The following is a 27,287-nucleotide window of genomic DNA, read 5'->3' as shown; positions in this document are numbered from 1 at the left end:
AATAGCCAGCAGGATCCTTCCCACTTGTTCAAGACCTCGTGGGGAACAAAGCCTACACAAAGGGTACAAGGCAGCTGCCAGCTGTCACAAAGAGCACTCAGCAATCAGCTGTACCTTGCTGAGGTACCGAACTCAACAAGCAGCTGTCAGGAGGAACAAGAGCTTGTGCAGCTCATGGAGCTCCAAGCTCCCCAAGAGGCTATTGTTTCACTTTACTCATGTGCTGTCGCTTTACCTTTTCCAGCTTCCATTCCTCAGCCTCTAAGAGGGGAAAAAACCACCCACAGAACAGAACAGGCAAACATTTAGAACATGCTTTGTCCATTTGAAACCGAGACCCTTTTAGATCACAGGCATGGATAAAGTCTCACAGTTGCTCTCATCTACGGCTCATTTTCAGCTGGATACCCAATAGCTGAGATATCTCCTACCAATCACACAGAAGTCCATGCTGTTTTACTAGACAGGTCACTGTAGACCTGAAAAAACGTGTCCTATATTTCAGAGCACAGCTATGCCTGGGGATCCCTGCCCTTTGTTTTGTGTCTGCTTGTTGCCAATTCCCTTTCATCTGACAGCAGGTTGAATCGGGGGGAGACACAGATCACAACCAATATTTAGTAGAGCAGTAGTTAATTACAGTTGTTATTAGCAGATGATAATTCACGCAGATCACTCAGACACTCGCAGTTACCTGGCTGGTTGGGACACCAACCCCAGCTGTTTACTGAGAGGCAGAGCATCCTATCAACGTGCTACCAGCTTGCAGGTAGGTGTTCAGACAGTCCCTTAAGGGGTCCTTTGCTCTTCTGTGTGTGTATATACACACATACATATCTATACATTCATTCCCATAGTCTTTGTCTGATGATATCAACCACCAGTCTCCTGGACATGGCCCAAGTTATACAACCTGCTGTTGATGCTGCCATATACCAGCAGCCTTAGATTTGACAGGTGCTTGGTGTTCTGAATGTATCAGCTCTCACAGACTGAACAGCACTGCTAGTCCCTGGAGACTGTCAGATACCCAGACTTTCACACTACCTCAACTGTTCTTCTCTTCTGTCTTTTGGTTAAACTGTTTTTCCATTCACAGGTACCAACGAAACCCATAAGCACGCTCACACAAAGGGATTTTGTGGCACACTGGATTCAACATTTTTTTTTTTTTTTTTATTTTCTACGTGGGTGAGAGACAGGAGTCTTTTCAAAAGAAAACAGGGCCTTAATATCATGCTTAAATTCCCCATACTCAGATGAAATATGCTCTCTTTGCTTTGAGAAAGACACAGCAAAGCATTCAGAAAGTGCTGGCAAAGCTCCTTGTAAACAATTGCTTCTCTTGGAAAGGCCAATTTGAAAAAATAAAGTCTTCCAAAGCCCATGAATGCAGAGTGGCACCTAACCCATTCTGTGTGACTGACTGAGTAGTTATCCTCTAGGCCAGGAAGCTGTTACTACTGAAATCTCATCTAGCTGTACTCCATTTTTAAGGGGGGTCACTTGCTCCAACTATCCTTTTTCTGTTTTCCCCTTTTCCTATGGGCTCATTATCTACTCTGCCCACCCAATTACTCTGTTGCTATTCTTGGTCCTTTCTTCCTTACCACACAATCTCTCTGCATCAGTAAAATCTGTGGTTACGCCCCTCTAAAGACATTCGAGCTGCTCCAGGTCTTTTCTCAGCCACATGCCCCTTATTGTCTTGTCCAATACAGGGACCCCCCTTTGATTGAGAGGAGCCCAAGCAGCTGCTGAACATTACAGCTGCAGCAGAGATGCATCCACCCTACAATAGCCATGCTGCTTTTTTCAGGTAAAAACTAGTTTTCACCTATACTAGGTGGCCAACTCTAGCTGTACACACCTCAATCCAGTGACCTCAGCTCCTCTGTTTTAGAGGCTTACATAACATACCTCACACCACAAGGTGAGATGGTCTCTGCGTCCTGAATTCCGTGTGGTTTTGAAATCGTACATTTTGATAGAGGAGATTAAAACAAGATCAGAACGAATTCTGCTCAGAAGAATTCAGCCCCTGGCTGTACAAGCTGACACAACCTGCCTGACACAACACGCAGAGCAGACTGCTGACACGCAGTAACAGAGCTAGGTGTTACCAGCTGCCTCACTGATCAGCATCTGAGGACGAAGGGAGAGGGGCTGCACGATCAGCACAGCTAGCCGCATCTCCCACTCCACCCTGCAGGGCCTGGGGATGCGATGCACCCACACCGGCCGGTCTGGACAACCAAGCCCTGATCAGTGCCTACTCACATACATGGCTGAGCCACCGTGCTCTGATAGCACAGTGCAGCCTTTGCAGTACTGACAGCACTGCAGCTGTACAGCTGTAGTTCATGATGCTGCTGGATCCTGCTGCGAGATCACACAGGCTGTTCTCCACCCATGCCTTTTACTCAACCTTGCCAAAACAGTCAAGTCTCAACACATGGATTATCCATGACCCTGAGTTTTACTGTAGGCCTTGAAGGCAAAACAAGCTATAAGAACAACTGCATTCAGGCTTCCGAAGGGGTGCTCCCTGCTCTATCCACCCACCTTGCCTTTGTGCGTTTCTTGAAGCCACTGACGAAGACGGATCAAGCAACTCTCTTGCATTGGAGTCAGCTGGCCCAGATACCGCTCAATGTAATCAGCATCCAATTTGTCAGCTGGAGAAAGAAAAAAGAGCAATTCAGAGGAGACTTGGCATAGCCAAAAAGGAGATAGGCAGTTATTTCTACACATCAGGTTGCTTATGACTTGCACCGGAAAAGCACGAATGCCCTCATTTCAGCTGCCTGAGGGAAGCAAGCAAGCGAGTCTCATGGTGATCAGGGCATAAGGACACAGACGGTGTGTGAGGAATCAAAGCCAGATCGCTCCACTTGTCTCTCAGAACACTGATTTCATTCAACCCTGACTACTCCAGCAGGAGCTTTTACAGAAATATTGTGAGCTCTGGCACTCATCTCATTAAACACTCCAAGGCCTGGGTACTTAAATCTCCTTGTGTCCTAAAGATCTCACTCACAGTTTCAACGACAAGAGGCTAAAAGGCAGCTATCTGAAAACTGAAATGTTATTCTGCTTATGGACACCAGAGGGAAAGGGAGAATAATATTAACATTTCCAACAGCAAGGGTGGTTTTTGGCATGAGGATGCCCAGTGCGTACCAGCAGCTCAAGGTTCCTCCAGCTCAGAGAGACAAAGGACAAGGGCTTTGAGCCTGCCAGCATTCAGCGATAGCCACAGATGTGCTGTCCAAGGCTTATAAGTGCAGATAAGGCTTGTATGTGCAGATGCCAGGAAGGACAAGATGGCACCCAAAAGGGAGCAGCACAGGCCAGTGGCTGTGCTGGAGGCATGCAAGCACATGAGAAGGGCTGGAAGGAGGATGGCAGAGCTAGTTCTGCCTCGTGCAGGATTTTTTGGTTTTGTTCTTTTTTTTCTGGCAGATACCATTACGTGCAGAATAAGGACTGGACACCCACAGGATACGCTGCTTCTGACTGATAACACAGAAATTATACTTGGTAAGTACTACACACCCCCACAGAATCCACAGAGCTAGCAAGCTGAGGAGCAGACGCAGGGAAGTATATTCAAGTTCGTGAAGTGATTAAAGCAGAAATAGAGCTACGTTCCTCTTCTGCTAGACAGGATCTGCCACTCTTAGATTAACTTTAATCTCAAAGCACAGAAGCATTTCTCGTAGTCAGCTTCCCTATGGATTTGTATCTGGTTTACAGAGGAATTCCAGTAGAGAGAAGTCACAAGAGAAGGCCCAGTGAGACTAGAGCCCTGGAAGGTCCAAATGCCAAGCTTTTTCTCTGAGTTACCTTCAGCTAAAGAAGTGCTGTCTGCTTCTGAGAAATAACAACTATTTCCAATATCACCAATCTGAATCAAAAGGCTCTCCTTTTTCTGTCAGAGAAGAACCTTCTTTAGTTTAGAAGATATCTTTTTGTGTGTTGATTTGGCGATAAAGTTTGTTTCAGACATTTTGGGTGAGAAATGAGTTAGGCAATATCATTCCATGCATTTGTCTTGGATTAATATGGGGAGAAAAACAACAAAAACCAACCCTCAAAAACATTCATTTTGAAACAGCCAAAGTATTTAACTACAAAGTCACTTACACTGTACTCATGATACCTTTACATTTCTCCAATTTAAAGTATAAAATGTTTTCAAGATCAGACCAAGCTGATTTTTTTTCTGAACTCAAAAAATACCCGTACTGCCTATACAGTTTTTCTTGGCTTTTCAGTCTGGGAGGCAAAAAAAAAAAAAAACACAACTCAATTGTTTGTTATTTTCTTGAAGAAAGAAAATAACTTTCTCTCCTCCCCACCAGCAACCCAGAAGAAAAGTCTCATGCCAAGAAAATAAAAATAAAAATAAACTCATTAGTCAGTGATGCTCGAGGCATTTAGATCGCCAGCAGCTGCTCCTGCCAGGACACTGCATACCATCGGGGCTGACAGCCTCTGCTGGAGGGCAGGAGCTGCCAGTTTGCTCTTTGGTAGTTCCCCGAGCTCCAGCCTCAACGGGCACAGCATCGGCATCGTGTCCAACTGCTGGTGCTTGCTCAGCCGCCTGTCCGCACACAGCAGGAGGTGTCCAGCGAGGGATGAACGTGATCCCTTGGGAGATCAGCTCCTTCAGGTAATGTTCAATCACCTCCTTGCCCTGAAAGGGAAAAAGCTCACATTAGGGAAAATGCCCCATCTCCTCAAAACCAGCAAGGTGCAGTGGGGTCTTCCTCAGGCTAGATGACTAATGGTGGTAAACAGAATGGAAAGTGTCGTCTCCCCCCACCTGCATGACCCTGTTGGAGAAATTTCAGCATGAAAGCACCGTACAAACAGTGAATTACAGTACTGGCCAGGCACACTGCAATGCTGTGGATGCAACCACCTTTATGACATTTTTATCCTGTTTTCCTACTACCTAACTATCAGCCAGCCACACCGTTCCTCTGCAGCCCAGGGGAAAGCTACCAAAAGAAAGTACCTCTCCCACAAGAGGCTGGAGAGGCAGTGTGCTGACTTTCACCCAGAACTTTCTCTTCCTGCATGAGAACAGTGTCCTCAGTGTCTGAGGAGCCTGGCACCACAGCATCCACAGCAATCCTCCTCTGGCACAGCCTGCTCCTTCTCCTGCACAGAAACATTTCAGTGAACAGATTGTTTTTGCTCACCACACACTGCTTTTTTCTTTGCTTGTTCTACTGAGCAATTTCTGAGACATAAGCGAGGATATAAAACTACAGCAGGTCTATTTTACAGAAAAGAAAACTGAGGCACACAAAGCAGGCTTTTTTTTTTTTTTTTTAAATAGCACAAAGGGAAGCCGGTCTTACCCTCTTGATGTTTGAAGTGTACTGTTTCATGGCAATTTTTTCCACTGTGCTTTCAAAGCCAAAAAATGACTTGATGTCGAGAGATGCAGACTGTTCAAAGCAAGTCCACTCTTCATTCTCAGGGTGAACCTAAACCCAAAGACATACGCAGGGTTGGATGGCAGCAGGTACCTCACGTTATGGCAGGGCCATTGCCCCAGCAATGGATAAGCTGTTTAATAATCTTCCTACAGGGCACTGACAGAGCCACATCTAACAGTCTAATTCTTCCAGTGTAACAGAAACAGGTCATGAACTGGACTTGTGAACTTTTGCGGTTAGAGAAGTGGTCTTCACACACACAAGGAAAACAACCTTAAAACCCAGCACACCTGAACAGTAACATTACTAGCGGAAGCTCTACTAAAACAGCTATATATATAAAAATATTTTTTTTTTTCTGGTTTTGGACTGGGAACTCAGCCACTGAAAGTCAGTTTTACTCCCCAAAACACGCATGGCAGACTTGGGAGTTCCACTGTCCGTTCAATGTTCCCCTTCCCCTGGGTTACCCCTCCATATGGTTACAATCTACAAAATTGTAGACTTCTAAACTTAACCCTTTTCTGAGGGGCCCTCTTCTCTGTAGGTGCTGCTGTTCACAAACTGGCATGAAAAAAATATCCAGTCCACTCTTAAATATACAGTGAGCTCTATAAAGGACAAATCCTCCAGGGAAAAATACTAAGCAGCTGCAAGAGAAGGATCAAATTTCTACAAGTTGCCTGAGAGAGCATTGCAGAAAAGGAAAGATGAGAATAAACCTGCTTCCGGTGCATTCTGGCAGGGAAAAGGGAACTGGTAAAAATAGAGCAGAGAACCATCTTGAGGATGCAGACAGCTAGCTCCTGCTCTGTTCCAGGAAAGCACTCCCCTCAAAGCCCAGCTGTTAACGTTTCCTTCCGAGGGACTCAAGCCGGAGGCAACACAGCCAAAATCAGCAAGTGTGAGTGTCTGAGCACTAAATTATTGTCTAAATTATTTGTCTTGCTTGAAACAGAAGCTACTTACAAGTTTTGCTTACTCCCAAGAAGCTGAGCTGTTATCCAGTTGCCAAGAGGGCAGGTAAGTAACAGGATCTGGACTTTTGTTTAGGGAACAAAAACCACTATCTGATTGCTTCCAGAAACAGGTGAAGCTATTTAATGGTGACTGATCCCTAATAGCACAATTAGGATGAAATGACACACTGTTGCTGAAGATACCGCCATAAAGCAGGACATCCCAGGCTACAAATAACACTCAAGAACTTTCCCCAGATATTTAGGGCAAGAAGATCATGATGAGATGCTAAAACTTTGACTTACTTGCTGGCAAGAAGTTAATTACCAGACTTCTCTGGCAATTTAGGTTTCCTCTTAAACATCCAGATCTAAATATACGCCCAAGCTCCAGACACTTTTAGCAACCTGAATTTCAAGCTGAAAAACTCAGGGAACACTGTCAATTCTGAAGCACCAGCCATCTTTTCTACTCTCACTCTAGAGCTTAACACTCCAACCACAGAGTCAGTCAATTTTAGGAAGTTTCTCAAGCCCCACAAAAGCACTGGAAGAGGCTCTCTAAAACCTAGTGGCCTTCCAGTATCTAACTGTTGTGTTACAGTCCAGTGGTCAAATTCACTCAAACAACTTCACCCTGTATGTTAGCACATGACTTTCAACACTTTCTTCACAGACAAACAGAAAAAAGGCACTTACTGAGTAGCTGCACGTCTCGAGGACGACAACACGGTTGGCAAAAGTCTCATTGTGGGCTTCAATGCGGAGAGTCCGCTCTTTCCAGTTCACTGTGTTTTTCTGTATGAAGAAAACATACTCCACGCCTGCAATCTGAGAAGGATGAAGAACCAAATATATTTAAAAAATGGAGAGAAAGGACAGCCTTAGGAATCAGTAACAATCTGAGCCAGCCAACAACATCTCCACCCCTTATGTTCAACTTGCCTTCTTTAGCAGCCTGGGAGCATCCACATTCAGTTTACAGCTCCGTTCAATGATATGTATAGCTCCATCATCACTCTTGGATTCGTGCAGGATTTCACTCCCTAGGAAGACTGGAATCTCCGGACATGTAGGAAAGCGCTTTTCATATGCCTGGAAGTGAAAACCGTGCAAGTTGCATCTCCTGGCCAGATAAACTTTAACCCTCTCTGAATTACTTAATTCCCTTACAGTAAGAGTCCAACAGATGTCTTTCTTCTCTGAGAAAAAGGGAGGTAAGTTAAATCAAAACACATGTAAACAAAGCTGGCACCCACTTGTGTCAGTCATCCTGCTAAGCACATCTTAACATTTCTTTCTCAAATGAAGTGGAAATAAAAGCCTGGGAAGGGAATCCTAACTTGAACACTAGGAACCAAATCTTCAGTGATCATAAGAAAGGCCAACTATGCTGATTTCTGCTACTTAAAGACCCAGAGATGACAGAAGTCAGATATATTGCCTGTATGAAGAAGCTATTTAAAATATTTAATACTCTTGTGCCCTAAAAATGTGACGTGTTTTGTTTAATGGTTCTAGCAGCTCCAAACTACCAAGGGTAAGAACACCAATTATTAGCTACTCATTTGCCTTGATCTATCCATTCCTAAAGTAATTCTGTTCCTGGTTCTGAAACCCTTCTTGATTTAATTGACTCATATCCATCTGAAACCTTTTATCCAAAGGTTCTTTAATAGCTCTAGCAAAAAAAAAAAAAAAAAAGTTTTCTATCACACTTGCAGCAAATTAAGTTAACTTGCATAAACGTTACCTATTATTCCTCCTCTTCCCCAGCTTCTCTCTGCTTAGGAATCTCCTTATTTGGCACGACTTTTGCAGGATGGAATATTTTACTTTGATTTAGAAAAAATGCCTTGCCTGTTGAGCTGCTATCCTAAATGTAGAATGTAGCAATACTAGTAGAAGCAGCCCAGGATTCAGCTACAGCTGTGACTGGAGGAGAACCTGTGGTCTCTTTCCATGGCATTACCAACAGAGCTGGATCATTTTGGTCCTAAGATCTTTGATCATTCCACAGATGATGGAATAACCTTTATGAACCGCTGCCATCTTCCTATCTTCTGTAAGATGCAACTATGTTATACAGCATGTAATTCTCTCATGAGTATTTATATTTTTATCTACCATACATGAAAAAAGCATTAACATGATAATGATTGAGATTGGCTCAGTTGTCAGCACCCAGAGAACACAATGGGCACACTCTGGGGTGGCTGCATTCTCTATTACCACAGCACTCTGAAAGGCTGATTGCCCCAGTATGCATTCATGTACCCTGGTTCTGGGAATAATACCTGCTCTTAAAATAGCTCAGGCACTTAAGGACACATTCCACATCTCCTGATCCTAGACCTCTGAACAGAACAGAAGTTATTTAAGATTATCCAATCATGATAAAAGTACAAGCAAAATACTAGCTGAAGTTCTGGCCATAAACAAAGTACATACGTATTTAAAACATCCTCTCCAATACACCAAGTAATATTCTGCTTCCTTTGCCATATCTGCTGAAGATCTTTCTCTGCATCTGTGAGACCTCCATCAGTGCTTTTCCCTTCTGATCTCCAGAAAAATTAAAGCTCTTTAGGTGAATATAAAACTTCCCATAGCAAGTGACTGTTTCCAACACCAGTCCAACTGGTTCCACGCAATGAAAGCAAACCCCGTGCTCTAGGGAGCTTAACTGGTTTTGATGGAAATTCAGATGGACAAGATGGATGCTGGGCCCTGCCAAAGGATGCTTCCAGCTATCTGCTCCTGGTGTTCTGCCCTTCCCTCACGGGTCAGAAAGGTGCACGCCTTATCACCTGCTCCCCAGTGCCTGCAGTCACCAGCACATTGATCTGCTCAGGCCAAATTCATACTTCTACTTGTACTTCTGCACACCCTCTCCCAACTTCCCATCCTCCACACGCCTGCTATCCCAAGGTGAGAGTCTCTACCCTCTTTTCCCTTGTTAATCTTTTCCAGCATGCAAAGCGAGAGTCTCTTCAGGCTGCCCAGATGACCCATTTTTCATCACTAGAGTCTCAATATTCATACAGTGAATGCTGTAAACACTTTTGTAGGCCACTGGGATACCAGAACATTTGGCAACTCCTTTTCAGTGACTGGAACTGAAACCTCCTTACGCATGCCATTAAAGAAGTGTTGCTGAAAACCCCAGCCTACGAGGAGGCTGTCCCAGTTGACCCCATAATTTTGGAAACAGCAACTAGTGCAGAGGCTAGAAAACACCTCAAGCACCAGGAGCTGACGTGGGAAGGGTTCAGGACTGTCTGGCCACCCAGAAGAGTCTTCATCCTGCCCTTGGGGCCTACCACCTCCATCCACAGCCCAGCTCCTTGCCACCTCAGCTGGCAGCTGCGGGCACACGGGTGCCACGGGGTGGTGCAGCACTAACCCTAGGAAACAAGGGCTGGGCCAGCACCATGCATTCCTGCAGGTCAGTTGTAAGGCTGGCCAAGGTTTCCTTGCCCCAGATGCTCCAGATTTCTCACAAATTTAAGAAATGCAAAATAGCTGGACTGGAAGAAAGGCTCAGGTATGGTGATCTCTGCTTCTCTTCCTCCAGTCTTTCAGGGATGTGGCTGTGCCACAGACACGTGGGAAGGTGCATGAGGAGAACCAAGAGATGTTTTCCCACTAGGACAGCAAACAATCAAAGCATGGATAACCTCCAAAGGCCTCACTGCAGCAGTTTCACCAAGAATACAGAGCTGCAAGTGCCTCCTTGCCACTGAAAGACCATTATGGCAAATTGAAAGGTCCACACAACACCTTTGAATCTAGGCACCTCTGGCTCTCTTTGAAGGATGAGGCCACTGGTTTCAACACACAGCTGTCGCTTCTTCCACCAGGTATGCACTTGATCCCGCTGAAGACAAGCTTCCCAGTAAACCATCATTAAATCCAGCAAAACCAAAATCAGGCCAACTATTAACACAGTGTCTCAGCTGAACATCTGGAGAATGAAAAAAGGTCAGGGAACAGACATCTATGCCGAGCCCTGGTGATATAACTAATTTAACAGTGCAAACCCATCACCTGCATAGGTAGAACATGCCCATGTTTGATAACGAATCCCCTTTACACATTGATATTAAGTCCTTTGCTAATCTTCTTTGCACGACAACAACTCTAAAAATACAACAGGCCAAAGATGCCTGAGATCACGTGAAGGACAGCTGAAGCACCATGCTTCAGTCACAAAACTTACACTGTTAACATGCTGAATCTTTCACCACTGAAGAGAGTGAGCTACCAAGAAAGAACTCCATCTCTGGCACCCAACATCTTCTCAGCAAAATCAGCATCCATACACAACAGTACGTTTCTGCTCCAGCAGAGAAGTCGAGGGAAATCAAAGACATAGAAATATCTTAATTTTTTCTGGCCAGTACCAGAACTGGTCATTATTTTCTCCTCCTCCACAGTTGTGCAGAGTGCGAGGTGAATGACAGAATATCCCAGTCAAATGAAAGGCACAGAAGACTTATTATTAGCTTGTTTTAATACCTCAGCTGCTGAGCTGCCCGCGCGTGCTCTCGCCTCCTTGCTGCTGTAACTCTGTGCTGACTTGTGTATAGGAGCTGTAACTTGTCTCTCCCTTCTTTGCTGAGGAAATTACAGCAGTATTGTGCCACTACTTTTTCCTAAGTGCATGCCCACTGTATTTCTTTAAGACAGCCACCCTGATGACTGAAGTCTTGAACAGCAGCAGTATATATTAAAAAAAGAAAAAGGCTCAGTGAAGCCGTTCCCTCCCCTCTAAATCCTTCTGGGATTAGCATTGATAGGCAGAACTAGTGAGCATTTTGCGTACCTCCTGCAAATCCTCCCACCCAGTCGAGCCAGCACATCAGCCCATCAGCCTGAATCCTGACTTGGGCTCCTTTTCTAGCACAATCACTCTTCTGTTGACTCCACACCAGACTGGGCTGAAGAAAGTCCCCAGGCACAGCCACAGGAGCTGTCTAGGCAAGCCAGAGCACAGCACGCACTTGGTAATCCAAGCAAACTCCCTCAACATCCCAGTTTACAGTAATTCTTTTCTTACAGGTTCAGATTAGGGCACTCTCCTAACCCCTGAAACAACCATTTCACAAGAGCTGGTTGATCAGGCCCACAGATGTCCTACTCTAAATCAAGCTGTTTTCTTCCCTTTTTTTTTTTTTTCAGGATTGTTGCAAAAACAGTGCAACACTGCTCTTCTGTAGCGGACTATATATATAATCCAATCAACGTACAAGTGTCATTTAAACCATTATAGTCACCTTCATCAGATTGAAATTACACATCATTAAATTTCACAAGAGTGCTTGGTAAAGCAAAAGAATTTGGGATCTGTTTGAACTCTCATATTATGGGACTATTGGTGTGGCAGACAAAAATCACCTTCATAGTTTTTGTCATGAGAAGAGAACCTATGAGGACAACCCAAAGAAGTTGCACTTAAGCGTCCTGAAGTGTTGGGCAAATACTCAATAACCAGTATAAAAAAAAGCATCTGTGAAAACAGATCGCCCTGGAGGTCAGCTGGACACCAAACGAGAACAAGTCACACATGAAAACAAGCATTAAAACCAAAAAACAACATTCTAAAGCCTCACCACCACAGAGAGAAGGGGAAATTTCCATTCTGGACTTCACTTGACTAATCCCCTCCTCCAGAGCAGGTCCTCCACCTTCCTAGCACCAAGGTGTTAGAGACACCAACAGTACAAGCGCTGCTGCTCCCCTCTCCGGTTCAATCTCCAGTAGATTGACAATGGCTATATCACTGCTGTTTCCTTTGTGATCCAGAGCACTACAGCACATAGCCAGAGGGTTCGATCTTTCATAACAGCTACTCCTGTTTCTCCTCTGCAGGTTTCCACAACCTTTTAGCAAGTGACCTTGAAATCAATTATACAACAGAGGCCTTAGGAATCAAAAACAACAGGAAGTCCAAGCACTGAATTACTGCATGAAACGAAACACCTCAGAAAACAAACTCTCCTGCACACCAACAGGCTCTTGCTAGTTTCTTCCAGCCCAGAGCAGCTCCAATGTGCTCCAGAACCACACAGCTGTTGTTAGATCTGGTTTCTTACCTTAATATCCTAAAGGAAACATTATTCTCTTAGTTTAGGAAAGAAAACTGAGGTGGATTACACAAGAAGTCAGGAGCAGGGTATATACAAAGCTCTGACTTTCTCCCCACACCAGGCACCTCATAGAGCAGTGACTCTTCAGGCTTCTTGGCCATACACACCAAAGACGTGACTGGTTTGGTTCCTCCCTATCAGCAGGCAGAGCCTTTAGCAGAGTAAACAAAATGCTTGCGTGCTAAATGCTGCTGTCCACAAAATCATACAGGAACATATCGAGTTATGTTGGAATAGCAGTTGGCAGGAAGATGTGCATCTTCTACTTGATAACTGGTGCTCTACACTGGCTAAATGGCTGTCTTTTTTATTTTATTTTATTTTTTAAAAACTGGTGGGACTCCTTAGTGACAGCTTCATGGATATCTGCTCTTTCAGATTCAGGCAAGAGCACAGAATTGGAAAAACCACAGACTGACTCTTGTAGGCCAAGCTGAATTCAAGAGGGATCTTCAAGAATATAAGACCTCAGCTACTGGGGAAAATTATGTGGTATAGAATGCATGAGGGAACTAAGCTTTTATCCACTTGATGAAGACAGAACCTGCCACAGTCAATACCAAGCGAGTAGGCTACAAGTAAAAGATTTCCTCCTTGCATTAAGACCTAAAACACTTCAAACTTTCATGATCAGGGTTTACATTTGTATTGCTGAGGTTCCTCAACATCATGTTGCAGCCATGTACAGTTTGCCAGGATAAAGTAAGAAAATGTGTATCTATGTTCAGATGAATGGGGAAAGAGGAGAAGACGTGACATCAAGCTTTGATCTACAGGCTTTGATCTACAGGTGTCCAGATTACCATCCTTTTGAAAAGGAATGCCAAGACCAAGATAAGACCCCTTGTCAGTTCTAATTTGAGCAGCTCTAATGGTACATAATCATCTCTCTCCAGATTCAGGTATTTTCAGATTATTGCCTTCTAGTAGAAAAAGCAATGATTTCATCCAACAAACCATCCTACTACTTAGCCTAAGTGCTGGAAGGAAAACAAAGGTTTGTCTGGTGAATACACACGCAATAATCCATTTGCTTCTTAATCCCTAGAACAGATATGTGCTTTTTGCAAGCTACATGCAGCACAAAAATCCCACAACACATGGAAACAACTGGGGGGATCAAATGGATATTTGGGGTACAGAAATGTGCTGAAGTCAGGGGAAAGGGGACCTCCCTTTGAAGAGGTGTAGAGCATCTGCAAAGTAGCATAAAAATCTTTTGGGGCTGATAGAAAGCAATTTTGCTAGAAAGAAATTTGCCAGAAGTCCACTGGACCACAGTTACCCAGGCTATGAACATTGGCCCAGTGTTCTGTTTCCCTGGACTACAGCCAATGGTTTGCCTCATTTCTTCAGATTTTGCTGAAAGAAACAATTCAGGGAGCAGCAGCTGTCCATTACAATACAGACACAACCGAGTGACATGGCAAACCTACCGAAACCAGGACACACGTTGCAGCTGCACAAAGCTCGCTTGGGAAATTACCACCGTGCCCGACCTCCTGTCTGAGGAGGAGCAATATCCCATTGCTATTCTGCTATAGTGTTCTCCTCTGCTTACCAGGGAAGAAAGTTGGTGGTGGAGCACTTCAAGTCACAAAGAGCACAATGCACTGGCCTTTACAAACAGCCATGGAAGCAACGCCTTATCCAGGAATTCTTGCTAGCTGGCTGGACACGTTTGCCATAGCCCATTGTGGAAAGAGACAGATAGACTGAGCTAGGAAGGCAAGGAAGCAGACATCTCGGGTGACTAACACCTTAAAGAGCAAAGCAGAACAATCAAGTGTTACATCACATGCACGCTGCTCAGTGAATCACCCCAAATCAAAAAGGCTGGCTCGCAAAGCGATGCCTAATGGCTGGCAGGGCACTCTGTTGTTGCCAGAAGCTACTGTAAGAATTTAAATATATCAGCCATAATTCAGAGTCAAACTTGGACAGGTCATCACGCTTAACAATTAAAAAATTGCTGGCTGGGATTTAACAGTTGATTTAACAGTTCTAAATTTTCTCACCTATTTTAGTCCCTGCTCAAGAGTTTTAACTTCTGTACTTATACATTCAGAAGGCAGAAGGGTCTTCTTGACACTGCTGTAATACAAGACAGTGGTGACACCTCTATCTGTGCTGTCCCCTTGTGCTATGCTGCAGTGCCTTTGAACTACAGCTTAGTTTACAGACTGTGCTCATCAAATTAAGCTTGAGAAACCACTCAGTCTTCTTCAAGGCCGTAAGCCTCCATGTTGCAGTGGGAGAAGGTGATTAAACAAAAGAGGGACGACCCTGTTCAGATTCCTTGAATGATCGAATTACTTAAGTCATCTCTCCAAACCCATGCATGGTGCCAGCACCACCCATTCCTGTGCCATTCTTACCAAGCAGACAGAGCCTTAGCACTGGCAGTCCAGGTTTATCAAAAGGGACTTGCATGATCCCCTCAACACACACTATAAGCAAGGCCAGGTACACAGATGTTGCCAGCAGTTCTCCAGAAATCCAAATAAGCTCTTCTTCCACCCGCTTCCAGCGGCTGTGGTATACAGCATTCACCAAACATTCTCTACTTGCTCGAGGGGAAATGTCCCACACCATAATCTGAAGAGAAATGTCAGCTCTTTAAGTCAGCCTGACTATTGCTCACTCTCAGCCTGCTTAATAACAGGAGGAGGTGGTGGCAGGGCACAGGGACTGAACAAATGAATACAGCTGTGAAGAATCATCCCAGCTGACACAGGAATCATTACTTTCAGAATTCTTTTGCCAAATGCTTCTCAGCAGTAAGATGAGGGGATATTTATAGTGCATCTTGACAGCATGGCTTCAAACCATCAAGTCACACTCAAGCATCGTGTCTTGAGTCAACGCTAGATCCTCTGTAAGCACATAAAATGTTAACCCAGTAACTCCTGATAGTCACAACAAACCTACCTTCAGAACACTGCCAAAAAAAGGCAAGGAAAGCTGCCTTCCTTTAAAACATTGGCATGGACCATAGTTAGAGACAGACCATCCAGATCCAAAGATGATTTTGCCTGCACTCGATAGACAAGCACTATATACCTAACAATCCTGCTACAGTGAGTACATTTATCTTGAGAGGGGAGTATCCATTTCTTACTGACTGCCCAGATGGCTGTCGGGACATTTCATGGGATATACGACAGGGACTGAGCATCAAAGAACAACTATTAAAAAATATTTCCCGCCTTGCACTTTTCTCAATCTCTAGGGTACCATCAACTAGAAATACTGTTTCCAACACTATCTGAAATCTGTGTCATTATCTATGGCAGCAGATTCAAAGGAGCCTTTGAGCACTGGGCACTCAGGCTACAGACTGCAAAGCTCTACCACGTGTTATCCGCAGCTACCCAAGGACACAGTGGGTAGCAGGCCGTTGCAGGCACTCCCACGGATGCTGTGCCTAGAGCTCCCCTCCAATCTTTTCAGCTCCTCTGCACAGCCCGCTGATCAGCTGCACCATCGCCGTGGCTTCAGAGGGATGCCAGCTGCCAGAAGCCGCTCTGCTCTCCCTGCAGCAAGCGCTCTTCTTTTTCCAGAGTTCACGCTTGAAAGCGGAGGCTACGAACTGGCATCACAGATTTTGGTTAAGATTCTACTTTTCTTTATTTAAATCAGCCTGTGGTGTTGCTGGATTAATGACAGTGTCTTGGAGCTCCAGATGGGGAGTCTGTAATTACAATTAAATATATAGGAAATCCCAGTGTATTCTGTGGTGCATCTGCGCTGCAGGCACTGTAAGACATTGCACTGTAGTTGACAGCCAGTCTGCACATCTGATCTGTCAGAGATGGCAGCAGCCTTTCTGAGACCTGGATGGGCTGCGAAGACACACATTGAACTTGTCACACTAAACAAACCCTCAGAGCTAGCATGATTCTTGCGAGACATCATTCTGCTTGTACGTTATACTGGTAACCAATGTGTACTGCAAGCTGTTTGGTGTCTACCTGGCACAACGAAGGCTTAGAGGCTCTGCTTCAAGAGAATCACAGCATCAGTCAGTGAAATATTGAACCCTTTAAGACACCACAGCATTAGAGAGCAGAGCATCAACAATGTATTAGGATTTAAACCGTCTCTTTTTACACTCGATGTGCTAAATGCGACAAGAGAACAGTCATTATATAATGCTACTTAAAGATCTAGCATCTGTAATGCAACACATTCATACTGAAAAGGTACAAATAAAAATAATTTCAAAAAGGTGTATGGAAAGGAACTGTAGCCATCAGGACCTTAATGGCTAGAACATTTGTACAACATTCAGTTCCCCCTCACCTTTAATCCTGACAGCTAAAACAGCAAGGAGCTGCTTTCAATTAGGCTGCGTACACAAGCTTCCCATCACTGTTGGCACAAAAGAATACCAGAAAGTGAAATAAAGAATGATGCATTTTGGTTTTAGTTGTACTGGATGTTTGATTCTTGCACATTACTGTGGGCCAGACCTTCAACTGGTGCAAATGAGCAAAGCTTCAGTGGCTGCAAAGCATCTTTGCCAACCTGTAGACAGCCAGCGTGGACAAAGCTGAACTGCTGGTGGATTATTTGGGGGCAAGAGCAAGGACCCCTGCCAGACCCAGGGAGTATCAGCAAGACTGGCCCAGCAGAGTTGGGCTTGTGAGAAAAACATCCCACACAAGGACCACAGATGATTGCTTTTGCCGGGCCATGACCCTGTGCTAGAGGATGAGAGTAAAGATGATGGAGAAGGAAAGTTTCTGCTACTGATTCCATGTGAAATGGTTTCTGAGACTAAAACTGCAACTTTTGCAGCCTGCACTAAAATCACCAGCCAGCCAACACTCAAACCATACCGAGAAGTAACAGAAGCATACACCATCATGTTTCCCTTAACTTGACCTGGAGTTCTTTATTTTTCAGGTAAGATAAATCAAATGCAAAGAACGCTTCATTGCCACTAAAACTAGAAGACAAGCATAGAGCTGCTTGGAAGTACACGTGGCTAGACAACCAAGTTTCTACATGCAGACCAACGCAGAAGGGAGATCAGGAGCTGCCACCTAACAGATTAACTTGAGAGATACCTGAGATAGCAAATGTCTGTGTGCCAAACGCACTCGCTGCTCTCCCATCCAAAACTAATGCTGCACGCAGCTTTGTTGGAGACAGCAGCAGATGAGCCCTAGATGGAAGGGCACCACCCAACCTGCGGGATAAACACACCACTGCTGTCCATGAGCACGTTTTCCAGAGAGCAGGTTCTCAGCTGCTCGTATGTCCACACATGCCATGGCAGCCCCAAGAAAGGAGGCCATACAGAAGGGAGCACTGACTTGCACCATGGGGCTCAAGAGCAGTTTGGTCCTAAGCATGGATCACAACTGGTGTAATGAGAGCTAATGCTACTGCCAGCTTCCAAACACGATCTTTGTTCTGTCTTTTCAAAACCATGACATTTTCGGTAAGAGTAATAAGCTACTCAAAGGTTGTAAACACAAAGCTGATATCCTGTATGCTGTAAGTGTGAATGTCAGATTACATGCGTACACCCACATATATACATACATACGGCCTTTTAGCTCTTAAATAAACCCAGTCTTTAACCTAGGAGCGTTCTGTGTTTTGCAGAGCTTTCATTTCACAGAAAAGATAGAATCTGAGATAATGAAGTGATAAAAGTGTGATTCGGTTGAGGCTGTAAAGTCTGCCAGCAGAACATTACCTTTCCAGGACCTGCATCTTGCACTGTTCCCTTGGCAAACCGCTGTGCAGAAAGAGCCCTCGCTCTGAGCAGAAACCATAGCCTGAATATGAAGTGCATCATAGATGAGGCAAGAAGAACAAATAATTGACAGAAGTGCTGTCGCGAAGCTTGTCGTTTACAGCACTATTATGGCAATTCAAACTATACAGCGAGTGCAAGACCACATAAGAGCGGGCAGGTATTCCAGATCTGTAGCATTAGGAGCTATCCTAAGCAAAATTAGGGTATGCTACGAAGTATTGAAAACCAGCAGTGCAATGGGCTGAGTGCAATACTTAAATTAGTAAGAAAGAAATTCTACTGCTTTCAAAGTCTTAAGCTACCTTACCTGACCTAATAATTCATTGGCAACAAATAATATGAGAAATGCAATCTCTCTTAGCCTTGTTTCCTGTGCAACTACACATTTTAGACTTGCTCGCACAAATCAAACTCATCTCCACATGCCAGTGAGGGCTCACAACAATTTGCATCATCCAGATTGAGTTAATACTCGTGAGCTATATGGCAGAAATACTTCTCCTTTTGGATCTTTCCCTCTTTATAAAATTCTAGTATAAAATGTTTAACATTAAAATTACAACTACTACCCCAAGAAAACAAAGTGTGTTACACTTAGTGATTTTTCTGGCTCTAAAATGAAATCTGAGAAACACACAAATTCAAACCTGCTGATCTAACTGAGGATAAAACAAGATCAAGTCCAAAGATGTGCGGACAGCCCTTTTGACAGAACAGCTCCATTTAAAATGAGAAACAATGGGGGAAAAAAAAAGAGAGAGAAAATGGAAATGAAAAACACGACAAGCTAACAAAACGTATCATGAGTCAAGGTACTTTTCAAGTATAAAGGATGAAGATGTCAGGCACTGGTTATAATTTGAAGAGCACAATGCTTGTGATCATTTAACGCAAGTGCAGATTAGGAACAAAGCACACAAACATGACTTCTGTGAATGACAGGGGTGAAAGGATCATCCTTTGTTTAAGAAGAAGAGAAGAGTCTTCCAGTAAGAGGAAGAAAAAAAGGTTCAGAACTCCTGAATGACCGGGAGACTCACTAGGCTGATTCCTCTTTATTTTCTCAGACGCGTAAGACTGGCAAAGATAGCAAGAAGGGGAATGCAGTCTGAAGGACTTGGAAGATGTGTCAAATCTGCTGCCTGCAAATGCCCAAATGCAAGCTGCAGAAGGGTGAGTGACCAGCAAATGCAAATGTAAATCCATAGCCAATTATCCAGAGACACACAATAACACAGGTATTAACAAGTAAAAGCACTGGCTCTCCTGTCATGCACAGCCCCATGCTGTCTAGAGGATGAGCTGCACATACGTGCACCCTGAACAAGCCCCAGCAAGATAAATCACGTTCCTGATGGCAGGGCTCAGCAAAAGGCATGGGAAATGCTATGCGTTTTAAGGGCAGGATGCAATGAATCATTTGGCTACAGCCACCTTATTTCTCAGAACCTCACAACCGAACGAAGCACGCGCAGGCTGGTTACTACAGCAGTGCCCCAGCGTCAGAGGCTCTGGGGGAAGAACACTTTTCCTAACAAACACTCCTTAGCTCACAACACACCCTGTGCAGACCACCAGAAGCACGACCCTCCCGTTACACAGATCAAGCATAAGCACCATCAGGTTGAAGAGTGCGTGGGGACCCAGAAAATAAGGAGGCGAGTTGAGTTTCCCCACACCATCTTTGCTCTCTTGCCATCAGGCACGTTATGACAGCACAGCACTCCAAAGGTTCGCAGGAAGCATTAGAGGGGAAAAGATGAAAGCAGCTGAATGTAAGGTTCCCAGCACCGAGGAAGCTGCTGTCAGATTTCTGGTGAGGCAGATTAACAGCAATGCCATGTGCCGAGGAGCAAAACAGCTTCACTGCACGCCCACACTCCCTGCAAAACTTCCAGCAACTGACAGCTAGCACCTGACAGCTCTGAAATCTGCGCTGCCTCCACACAAAGGGAAGACTCCATCCAAACACATCTAATACAATAACGAAGGCTGCATCCAGTTCAGCCAGTGTGGACTGCCACTGGATTCAACCACTCTTTAGAGTCTTTATAATGCCGGTCTGCATAATAAAGCAGATCCTGCTGCAGACATGTGATTGTCACAGGAGATTAGAGTGGGACTAAGGGGTCTATACTCAGTATCCTACACTACCACAGTCCTTTGGGTGACCTTGGACAAGTAACTTAATCTTTATAAAGACAACTAATAATTTCGCTAAGGTAACAGGAATTTGAGTTTCTGCACTCCTCACAGATGACATTTACAATCCCATCTTTGAAATCCCAGGGAATTTTACATTCTGTCATGCTGAAAAACCGGGAGCAAATAAAACTAAACCACTTGAAAAATAAACCCATCAAACCCTGGCATTTTGCTAACGAGCTTACAAAGGATTTGTCTAGAGACAGCCCTCCTGTATTAGCAGCCAATCTATTGAGGGGCATCTGGTGTTAGGGTTATCCTGCTAAGGCGGACAGTGAGAACATGGAGAGGTATGCACAGAGCAGTCTACCAGCATCTCTGTAACAAGTGCTGGTATCTTATTCTAACACAGAACGCACTGGGAGAGCAAAAAGCACAGCCAGAATAGTTTCCCTAAGATGAACATCAGCCCCAGCTGCAGCACTTCTGGAGCATGTGGCTGGCAGAGCTGCTAGCAGACACGGCAAACTTGGACAGGACTGGAAAGAGAAAAAAGGGGGGGAAACTGTGGTGTGGGAGCCCACCTGTCAGAAAGGAAACATTTACTTTGATAACCAGGTAGCATTAAAGTGAACGGCACCTGCTCCCAGCTGAGAGACAGCTGCTGCCTTTGGGATACGTTATTCACACTTAGGACCAAGCAAAGAATCTCTCTTCCAGTTTTAACTATTGAATTTGAAGACTAGAGACTGTTTTGGATAGAAAAAAAACTTATTGCACTTATTTCCCAGGAACCCAAAAGAGGCAACACTGTCAAAAGGAACACAATGTGTTACACCAGGCTCTCCTTTCCATTCAGGGGAATGATTTCAGCTACCTACAGGCTATACCTTCCTTTCTTCAAAACGGGATTCCTAGAAGACCAAAGAAAACTGGTATCCTTGCTCAGCAGGGAAGAAAAAAAAGTGTCAAATACTAAGGCTCGGGGATCCATGCCCAGTGCAGCCCTTGAATTGCAAGGAGCAACCTTTCCGAAGCATATTTGACTCACAAACTAAAGAACAGTAGAAAAGTCCAAAAATTTAAATGCCACTGAAATCATACCAAAGGAAGCTGCCAGGGTCATGTTAGCTTTCTGCACAACTAACTAGCAAACTACAGCCCTCGAGCCCCTTCTGGAAATCTCTCCCAACATTTCAGTGATGAGGTAAACAGGGAAGAACAATACGGTAGACCTTTTCCAAAGATTTCTAGTTTTTAAATCAAATCAGGAAGCTCATTGATTTAGAATGGATTTCTTGGATACATAAATCCTACAATACTGACTGGGTTCAGAACTAGAGAAATTCTGAACAGAATGGCATTTGGTGATAATGTAAAGGTATCTGGCAACAAACTGGCCACATCTACCTGAACATCACAATTTTTTCCTTTTGTGAAAAAGAGCAATAACAATAGTGTTTTTTTGTTGTTTTCTCCAGCGACTCAAGTGTTTCTATTAAAATATTGAGATATAGATTATATAAAAAAATCTCTATAAAAATTTTTCTGTGAAAAATAAGAATTCAAAATAAGAAAAAAAAGAAGGGACAAAAGACTGAGAGCTAAACCTCTGATCCTGCAATGTACCCACACAAGGTTGCCACGAGGATACGCTGGCCAAAACTGCAGTTCCCCACCTCCCACTGGCCTGAGCTTGCAGCCCGTAACAGCTGGAGAAGTAAAAGTGCTGAGCGTTACTCACTGCCATGACGAGCTCAAAAGGATATTTGTAGACTCGAACTGGGGACTGGTACTTCTGCACCATTTTTACCGCACACCTGTAAGACAAATAAAATTGGAGAATTTCAGATCCCTCACATCGAACACCAGAACACATTGCAGCAGCTTGCACAACCGGACCTTATGAAAAACCTTAACTCTCCTGCAAGCAGGAGGAGGAGACACACTAGGTGGATGGGCTGCCCAGCCTCACTTTGCAGGTTGGTGGCAGACAGAGAAACAAAAGGCAGGTCTCTGCAGCCCTAGCGCTGCGTCCCACGGGCAGCAGCATCCTTTGCTGCTTCCCAGCACTACTGCGGTGACTTTGACAAACAAAACTTCAGATAACTAAAGCACAAGCCAGAGGTGCAAAGCCAAGATCAGTTATGCTCAGGAGAAGGAAGCCTCTCTTCGGGGCCTTGCAAAAGCTAAACGGCAATTTTTCTCCTCCTTTCCCTTTTCTGCATTATGTGTGATATCATTATGCAAAATCCCTTTTGTTGAAAGTTTCCACGGCTTCCCGTATCTTGGCATTTTAAATGCTTTTATGCACAGAGTAGCATTCAGCTGTTTTAACCCGCTAAGAGAAAGGAAAAGGAAACAGCATGCTTAGAGAACACGCCTGACGCTAAGCTGGCAATCACATCCCACTGCCTGGATGCCCACTGCTTCCAGCTGAACCAAGGCAATAGCTGCACGCATGGAAACAATTCAGTTCTCGGCATTTCATTTCTCCTAGCCACCCCTCACTGTTCTCATCAGGATTCCTCCCTCATACTCTTCTGCTGGGGTTTTAACCCTCCAATATGCATCAGCAACAAGCATCTCAAGGAAGTACAGAAGTACAAATAACTTATCAGGCTGCTTTCTGCAACTCCTTTAGGGTCCCTTCCACTGCTCCTGTTAATGCCATCTACAAAATCCAAAACGCAAGAGGCCAGACAGCTGGTTTGAGACGCTGTGCTGCTTCCACCCCACTCAAATTCCACTGCTGAGCAGACACAGCCCTTGGCAACATGACGCAGTGTGGCACTGAACTCGACAGTCCGAGCAGAAGACAACTTATCCCTGACATTTAAAGCCAAAAACCGGAGGTGAAATATGACTTAAAAGGCAAATGGCAGGAGATTCTCCTCCAGTAAGACTGCTACAAAATGCTATTATACACTAAAATCGAAGCATTAAGCAAGGGAGAGAGGGAAAAGAGGCTTTAAAAAAAGTTTGGGTACCTGAGACTGGGGAATGTTTGTAGAAGCAGGGTCTCACAAGCGGACAGTTACTCTGCAGAGGATCGCGTTACCCAAGCAGCACCGATCGGGACTTGCTGGGTCTCTGGGAGTCCTACCAATACCAAGCCGGTCCGCGCAGAACAAATAAATGCGGAGAGAAAGCATCAGCACAGCATCCACCTCCAACTGAAGCGAGCGGAGCAGGGGCAAGCAAACAGCCAGGAAGCCTGGGCTGCTATCACGTATCAGATACCCGAGCCAAGAGAGGCACGGGGCACCTTGTAACGCAACGCTGTAATATGATTATGTAAGCGCGATACCTACGCTGTGCGGGAACCTTCTGAGGAAGTGCAAATATAGCAAGAGAAGCCTTGTCACAGGTATTTAGCTGTCATCTCGCTCCCCGTTCTGACCTCGCCTGCTAAACTGGGAACTCCGGCAGCACTGCAGGAAGGGGTCAGAGAGTGGGGCAGGAAAAAGCCTCAGAACAGTCCAGGGCCACCCTCAGCCTGGAAACGGAGTCGCCAGCAGCAGGGTGGCACAAGCTGTCCTTGCACAGCCTTAACCATGCTGCTTGGCCCGTGCTGTTCCTCCAGCAGCTGCAGTACCGAACTGCCCCAGGTTTACCACCCCATGCTTCTCCAGCCGAGGGAGGTCTGAGCAAAGGGGTCAGTGAAAATTACACCCCAAAAAATAATGGAAGAAAGACAGCTGATAACTCATGCCTGCCCTAGAAGCCTTCCATACCTTGGGAAAGGTGCACTGGCAGACCTCCTATGCTCTCTCCTCAAAACAGAGCTGTGAGACAGTCATGCTGCTTCTCAAAGCAGGAGGGACTCTAGCTATAACTCCTGGAGAAAAAATAAATAAATAAAAAGGCAATGAAAGTGTGGAAGTTTGCCACCCTGTGCACAGGGATACAGGTAGATGATTAGCAGTGAAAATGACATAAGATTTTCAGGTGCTCCCAGTGGGTAGCTGAGTCAGACTCGCTAAAGACACGCTTCTTCCTAGAGCTTTTAGATATGAAAGGAAGAAGTGTTTTAAAAGTCATTTTGAGTACTTCACTGAGATGATGAGCAGGTACGTTCAGCCACCTTGCAGAGAAGGCCAAAAAGCAGCTATGCAACTACAGAATACATCTGCTCCTTAAACGTCCATCCTGCCACTCCAGCCTCCCCAGCAGCCCAGGCCACCTGCTCTGTATTTACACCTGGCTAAAAGCACTGTTAGGAAACGGGGCTCAGCTAAATAGCAGTGACTCCGTGAACCACAGCTCCATCACTTCCAACTGTCAGCCCACACCGAGAGGCAGTCCCGTGCCACACACTGGGCAGCACCAAGGAAGATCACGGTCTCAGCCAGCCGAGCCCAGCACAGTTTGGAGAACTCAGGCTGGAGCAGTCAATGCACGGAAACAACGCATCTAACCCACCTTCACCCACCTCAATCAGACATTTGTAGTGTCTCTAGTGCTTCAGATATCGCCCACCTGGACTCACAGGACAGCGGCAGCAACCCCACTTCCCAGAGCATCCCGTGACACTGTGACAGTGATGCCAGCAGCACGGGGACTCGGCAGCCTGGGGCTCCCCGCAGAGCCCAGCTGGCCCACATGCCCCTTTCGCTACAGCCCATGCAGCAATTCACAGATGAACCAAACCCTAGAAGGCAGCGAGTTAATTATAAGCTTGAGATGCACCAGCTGGCACTGCACCAGGGGAAGGAAGGCACGGATGGGAAGGACACAGCCCCTGACTGCACACACATTTCCCTGCTGTAACTGTGGCAGCGTTTCGGGGAAAAGGTGAGTTTGGAACATAGCACGCGAAGCCATCGCTACGAGTTAAGCTGAGCCTGAAGACTGGGAGGGCTCCCATGAGGAACACGCACCACAACACACGCAGCTGAGGGAGGAGAGGCAGCGCCATAAGCTGCGTGCTTCCACTTTATTTAGAATCATCCACTGTGCACCTGAGGGATTTTCCATATGCTTAACTTTTATTCTGTTATTTGCAAGGGAAGCATACGTGACAGAGTATGGCCAAATGGTTGGCTGGAAATGACAAACTGGGTTTATATATTAAATATATGTAAAGCCCCAAATCAAAGCCCCCAACCCCTGCTTCTCACCAAGGCTACTACGAGGTCATTCAGCTCCTGCCACATTAGGACCGCCTGTTGGATGCTGAACTCAGCATCCAGGGACTTCACTAACTTCTCCCACCCATGGTGGCTTCTTTTCGATGGAGAACAACTCAGCAGGGTTGTTGTGGTTGTTTAGGTTTTTTTTGTGTGTGTGTGTTGTTTTTCTCGTTGTTGTTGAGGGTTTTGTTTGTTCGCTTTGAAAAAAAACCCTGCTGAAAATAGCAAGGCTTCCAGACTTCCTCAAATTGTACTCTGACATGCGAAAGGCAGCCGCAGCACCCAGCTGAGCTGACATTTACGGTTAGAGAAGCGGGACCCGGCGGGGCTGTAGCCTTTTACCCCCTGCTTCTCGAGCAACACGGCGAGGAAGGCGTGTGTGACACCTCAGTGCCTTGGCTGCCTCTCGCTTCGCTGGGTGCTGTCACCGCACCTTGTGCCACAGCGGCTGTGACACGGGACGGCAGCAAGCTGCAGGATGGCTGTGGGAGCTCTTTGGTGTAAGAGTAAGTCCTGTCCTTTGCAGCTTGATCCAGGGGAGCAGAACACGGAGCTGTGCCCCGGTACGCTTCCACTGCCGGCACCTCCTCCCCCGCTTCCCCCCAGCCCCAGCCCCAGCGGCCGCCCGGCATCGGCATCGCCCCCCGCTTACCGGCGGTCCCCCGGCGGCTTCGTCCCGGCACTGCCCGCAGCGCTACCGGCCCCGGCTGGCGGCGGCCTCCCGGCCCCTCGGGGCGGCTCCGAAGCCCCGGGGGGGCGGGCGGGGCAGGGCCGGCATCTTGAGGCGGGGCGGGGCGGGCGGCTCCGGGGCTGCCTCCCACCCGCGGGCGGCTGCGGCCCCGCTCCCCGCCCGGCGCCGGCACCGAGGGACCGAGCGCGGCCGCGCCCCGGCCCCCGCCTCCCCCTTACGGCCCCGCCCCGCCGCACGGCGCCGCAGAGCGCTGTCCATTGTGCTGTGCCCCGCCCCGCCCGTTCGGCCCCGCCCGTTCGGCCCCGCCCGTTCGGCCCCGCCCGTTCGGCCCCGCCCGTTCGGCCCCGCCCGTTCGGCCCCGCCCGTTCGGCCCCGCCCGTTCGGCCCCGCCCGTTCGGCCCCGCCCCTCGCCGTGTACCCCGGGTTTCTCTTCCCCTCACGCCCCGTTAAGGCTTGGGGCTGTGCGGTCCCCGGTGAGGGGTGTGTGCAGGGAGCCTGCCCTGAGCTGAGGGCAGCGGCCGCACGCCGCGGGCTGTACGGTCCCGGTGCTGTGGGGGTGTTTGTAGCCACAGGGCTGTGTGCTCAGAGCTAACGTCCCCAGGGCTGGTTTTGCCCTGAGTTCAGTGGTGCTCAGCCAAGTGCCCATGGGCTCCGTTCCCACCTCCCAGCCTCTTTTCCTCAGTCATTGTGCCCGAGGAGGTGTTCTGCCATGACCCCTGGGGAGGCTGCACACAGTGAGCGCCAGGGGATTTTTGCGCCAGGGGAGTTTTAGGTTAGATGTTAGGAAGAACTTCTTTACTGAAAGGGTTGTGAGGCATTGGAACAGGCTGCCCAGGGAAGTGGTGGAGTCACCATCCCTGGAAGTCTTCAAAAGACGTTTAGATGTAGAGCTTAGGGATATGGTTTAGTGGGGACTGTTAGCGTTAGGTCAGAGGTTGGATTCGATGATTTTGAGGTCTCTTCCAACCTGGAA

General features: G+C 46.3%; 1 protein-coding gene across 4 annotated transcripts in view; it reads right to left on the bottom strand.

Moving 5' to 3' along the window:
* The window catches only part of SEC14L5 (SEC14 like lipid binding 5), a 39,336-nt gene extending 12,921 nt beyond the window's left edge, over positions 1-26,415 (bottom strand). Inside the window, exons 1-9 of one of the 4 annotated variants that reach the window (XM_038186889.2) lie at positions 26,276-26,415; positions 24,226-24,329; positions 23,479-23,590; positions 22,233-22,308; positions 7,361-7,510; positions 7,115-7,246; positions 5,376-5,504; positions 4,483-4,702; positions 2,566-2,678 (exon numbers count right to left, since the gene is read on the bottom strand). In XM_038186889.2, the coding sequence (XP_038042817.2) occupies positions 2,566-2,678; positions 4,483-4,702; positions 5,376-5,504; positions 7,115-7,246; positions 7,361-7,510; positions 22,233-22,295 (807 nt within the window). In that variant the 5' untranslated portion in view covers positions 22,296-22,308; positions 23,479-23,590; positions 24,226-24,329; positions 26,276-26,415. Of the gene's footprint in view, positions 1-2,565; positions 2,679-4,482; positions 4,703-5,375; positions 5,505-7,114; positions 7,247-7,360; positions 7,511-22,232; positions 22,309-23,478; positions 23,669-24,225; positions 24,330-26,275 lie in introns of those variants that run through there. The other 3 variants (XM_038186890.2, XM_038186888.2, XM_072023636.1) reach the window with 3 other exon arrangements.
* Between the last annotated feature and the right edge of the window lie 872 nt (positions 26,416-27,287).

Source organism: Anas platyrhynchos, chromosome 15, assembly GCF_047663525.1.
Source record: "Anas platyrhynchos isolate ZD024472 breed Pekin duck chromosome 15, IASCAAS_PekinDuck_T2T, whole genome shotgun sequence".
In the NCBI taxonomy this organism is placed as follows: domain Eukaryota; kingdom Metazoa; phylum Chordata; class Aves; order Anseriformes; family Anatidae; genus Anas; species Anas platyrhynchos.
This window is presented reverse-complemented; position numbering and strand designations above follow the sequence as displayed.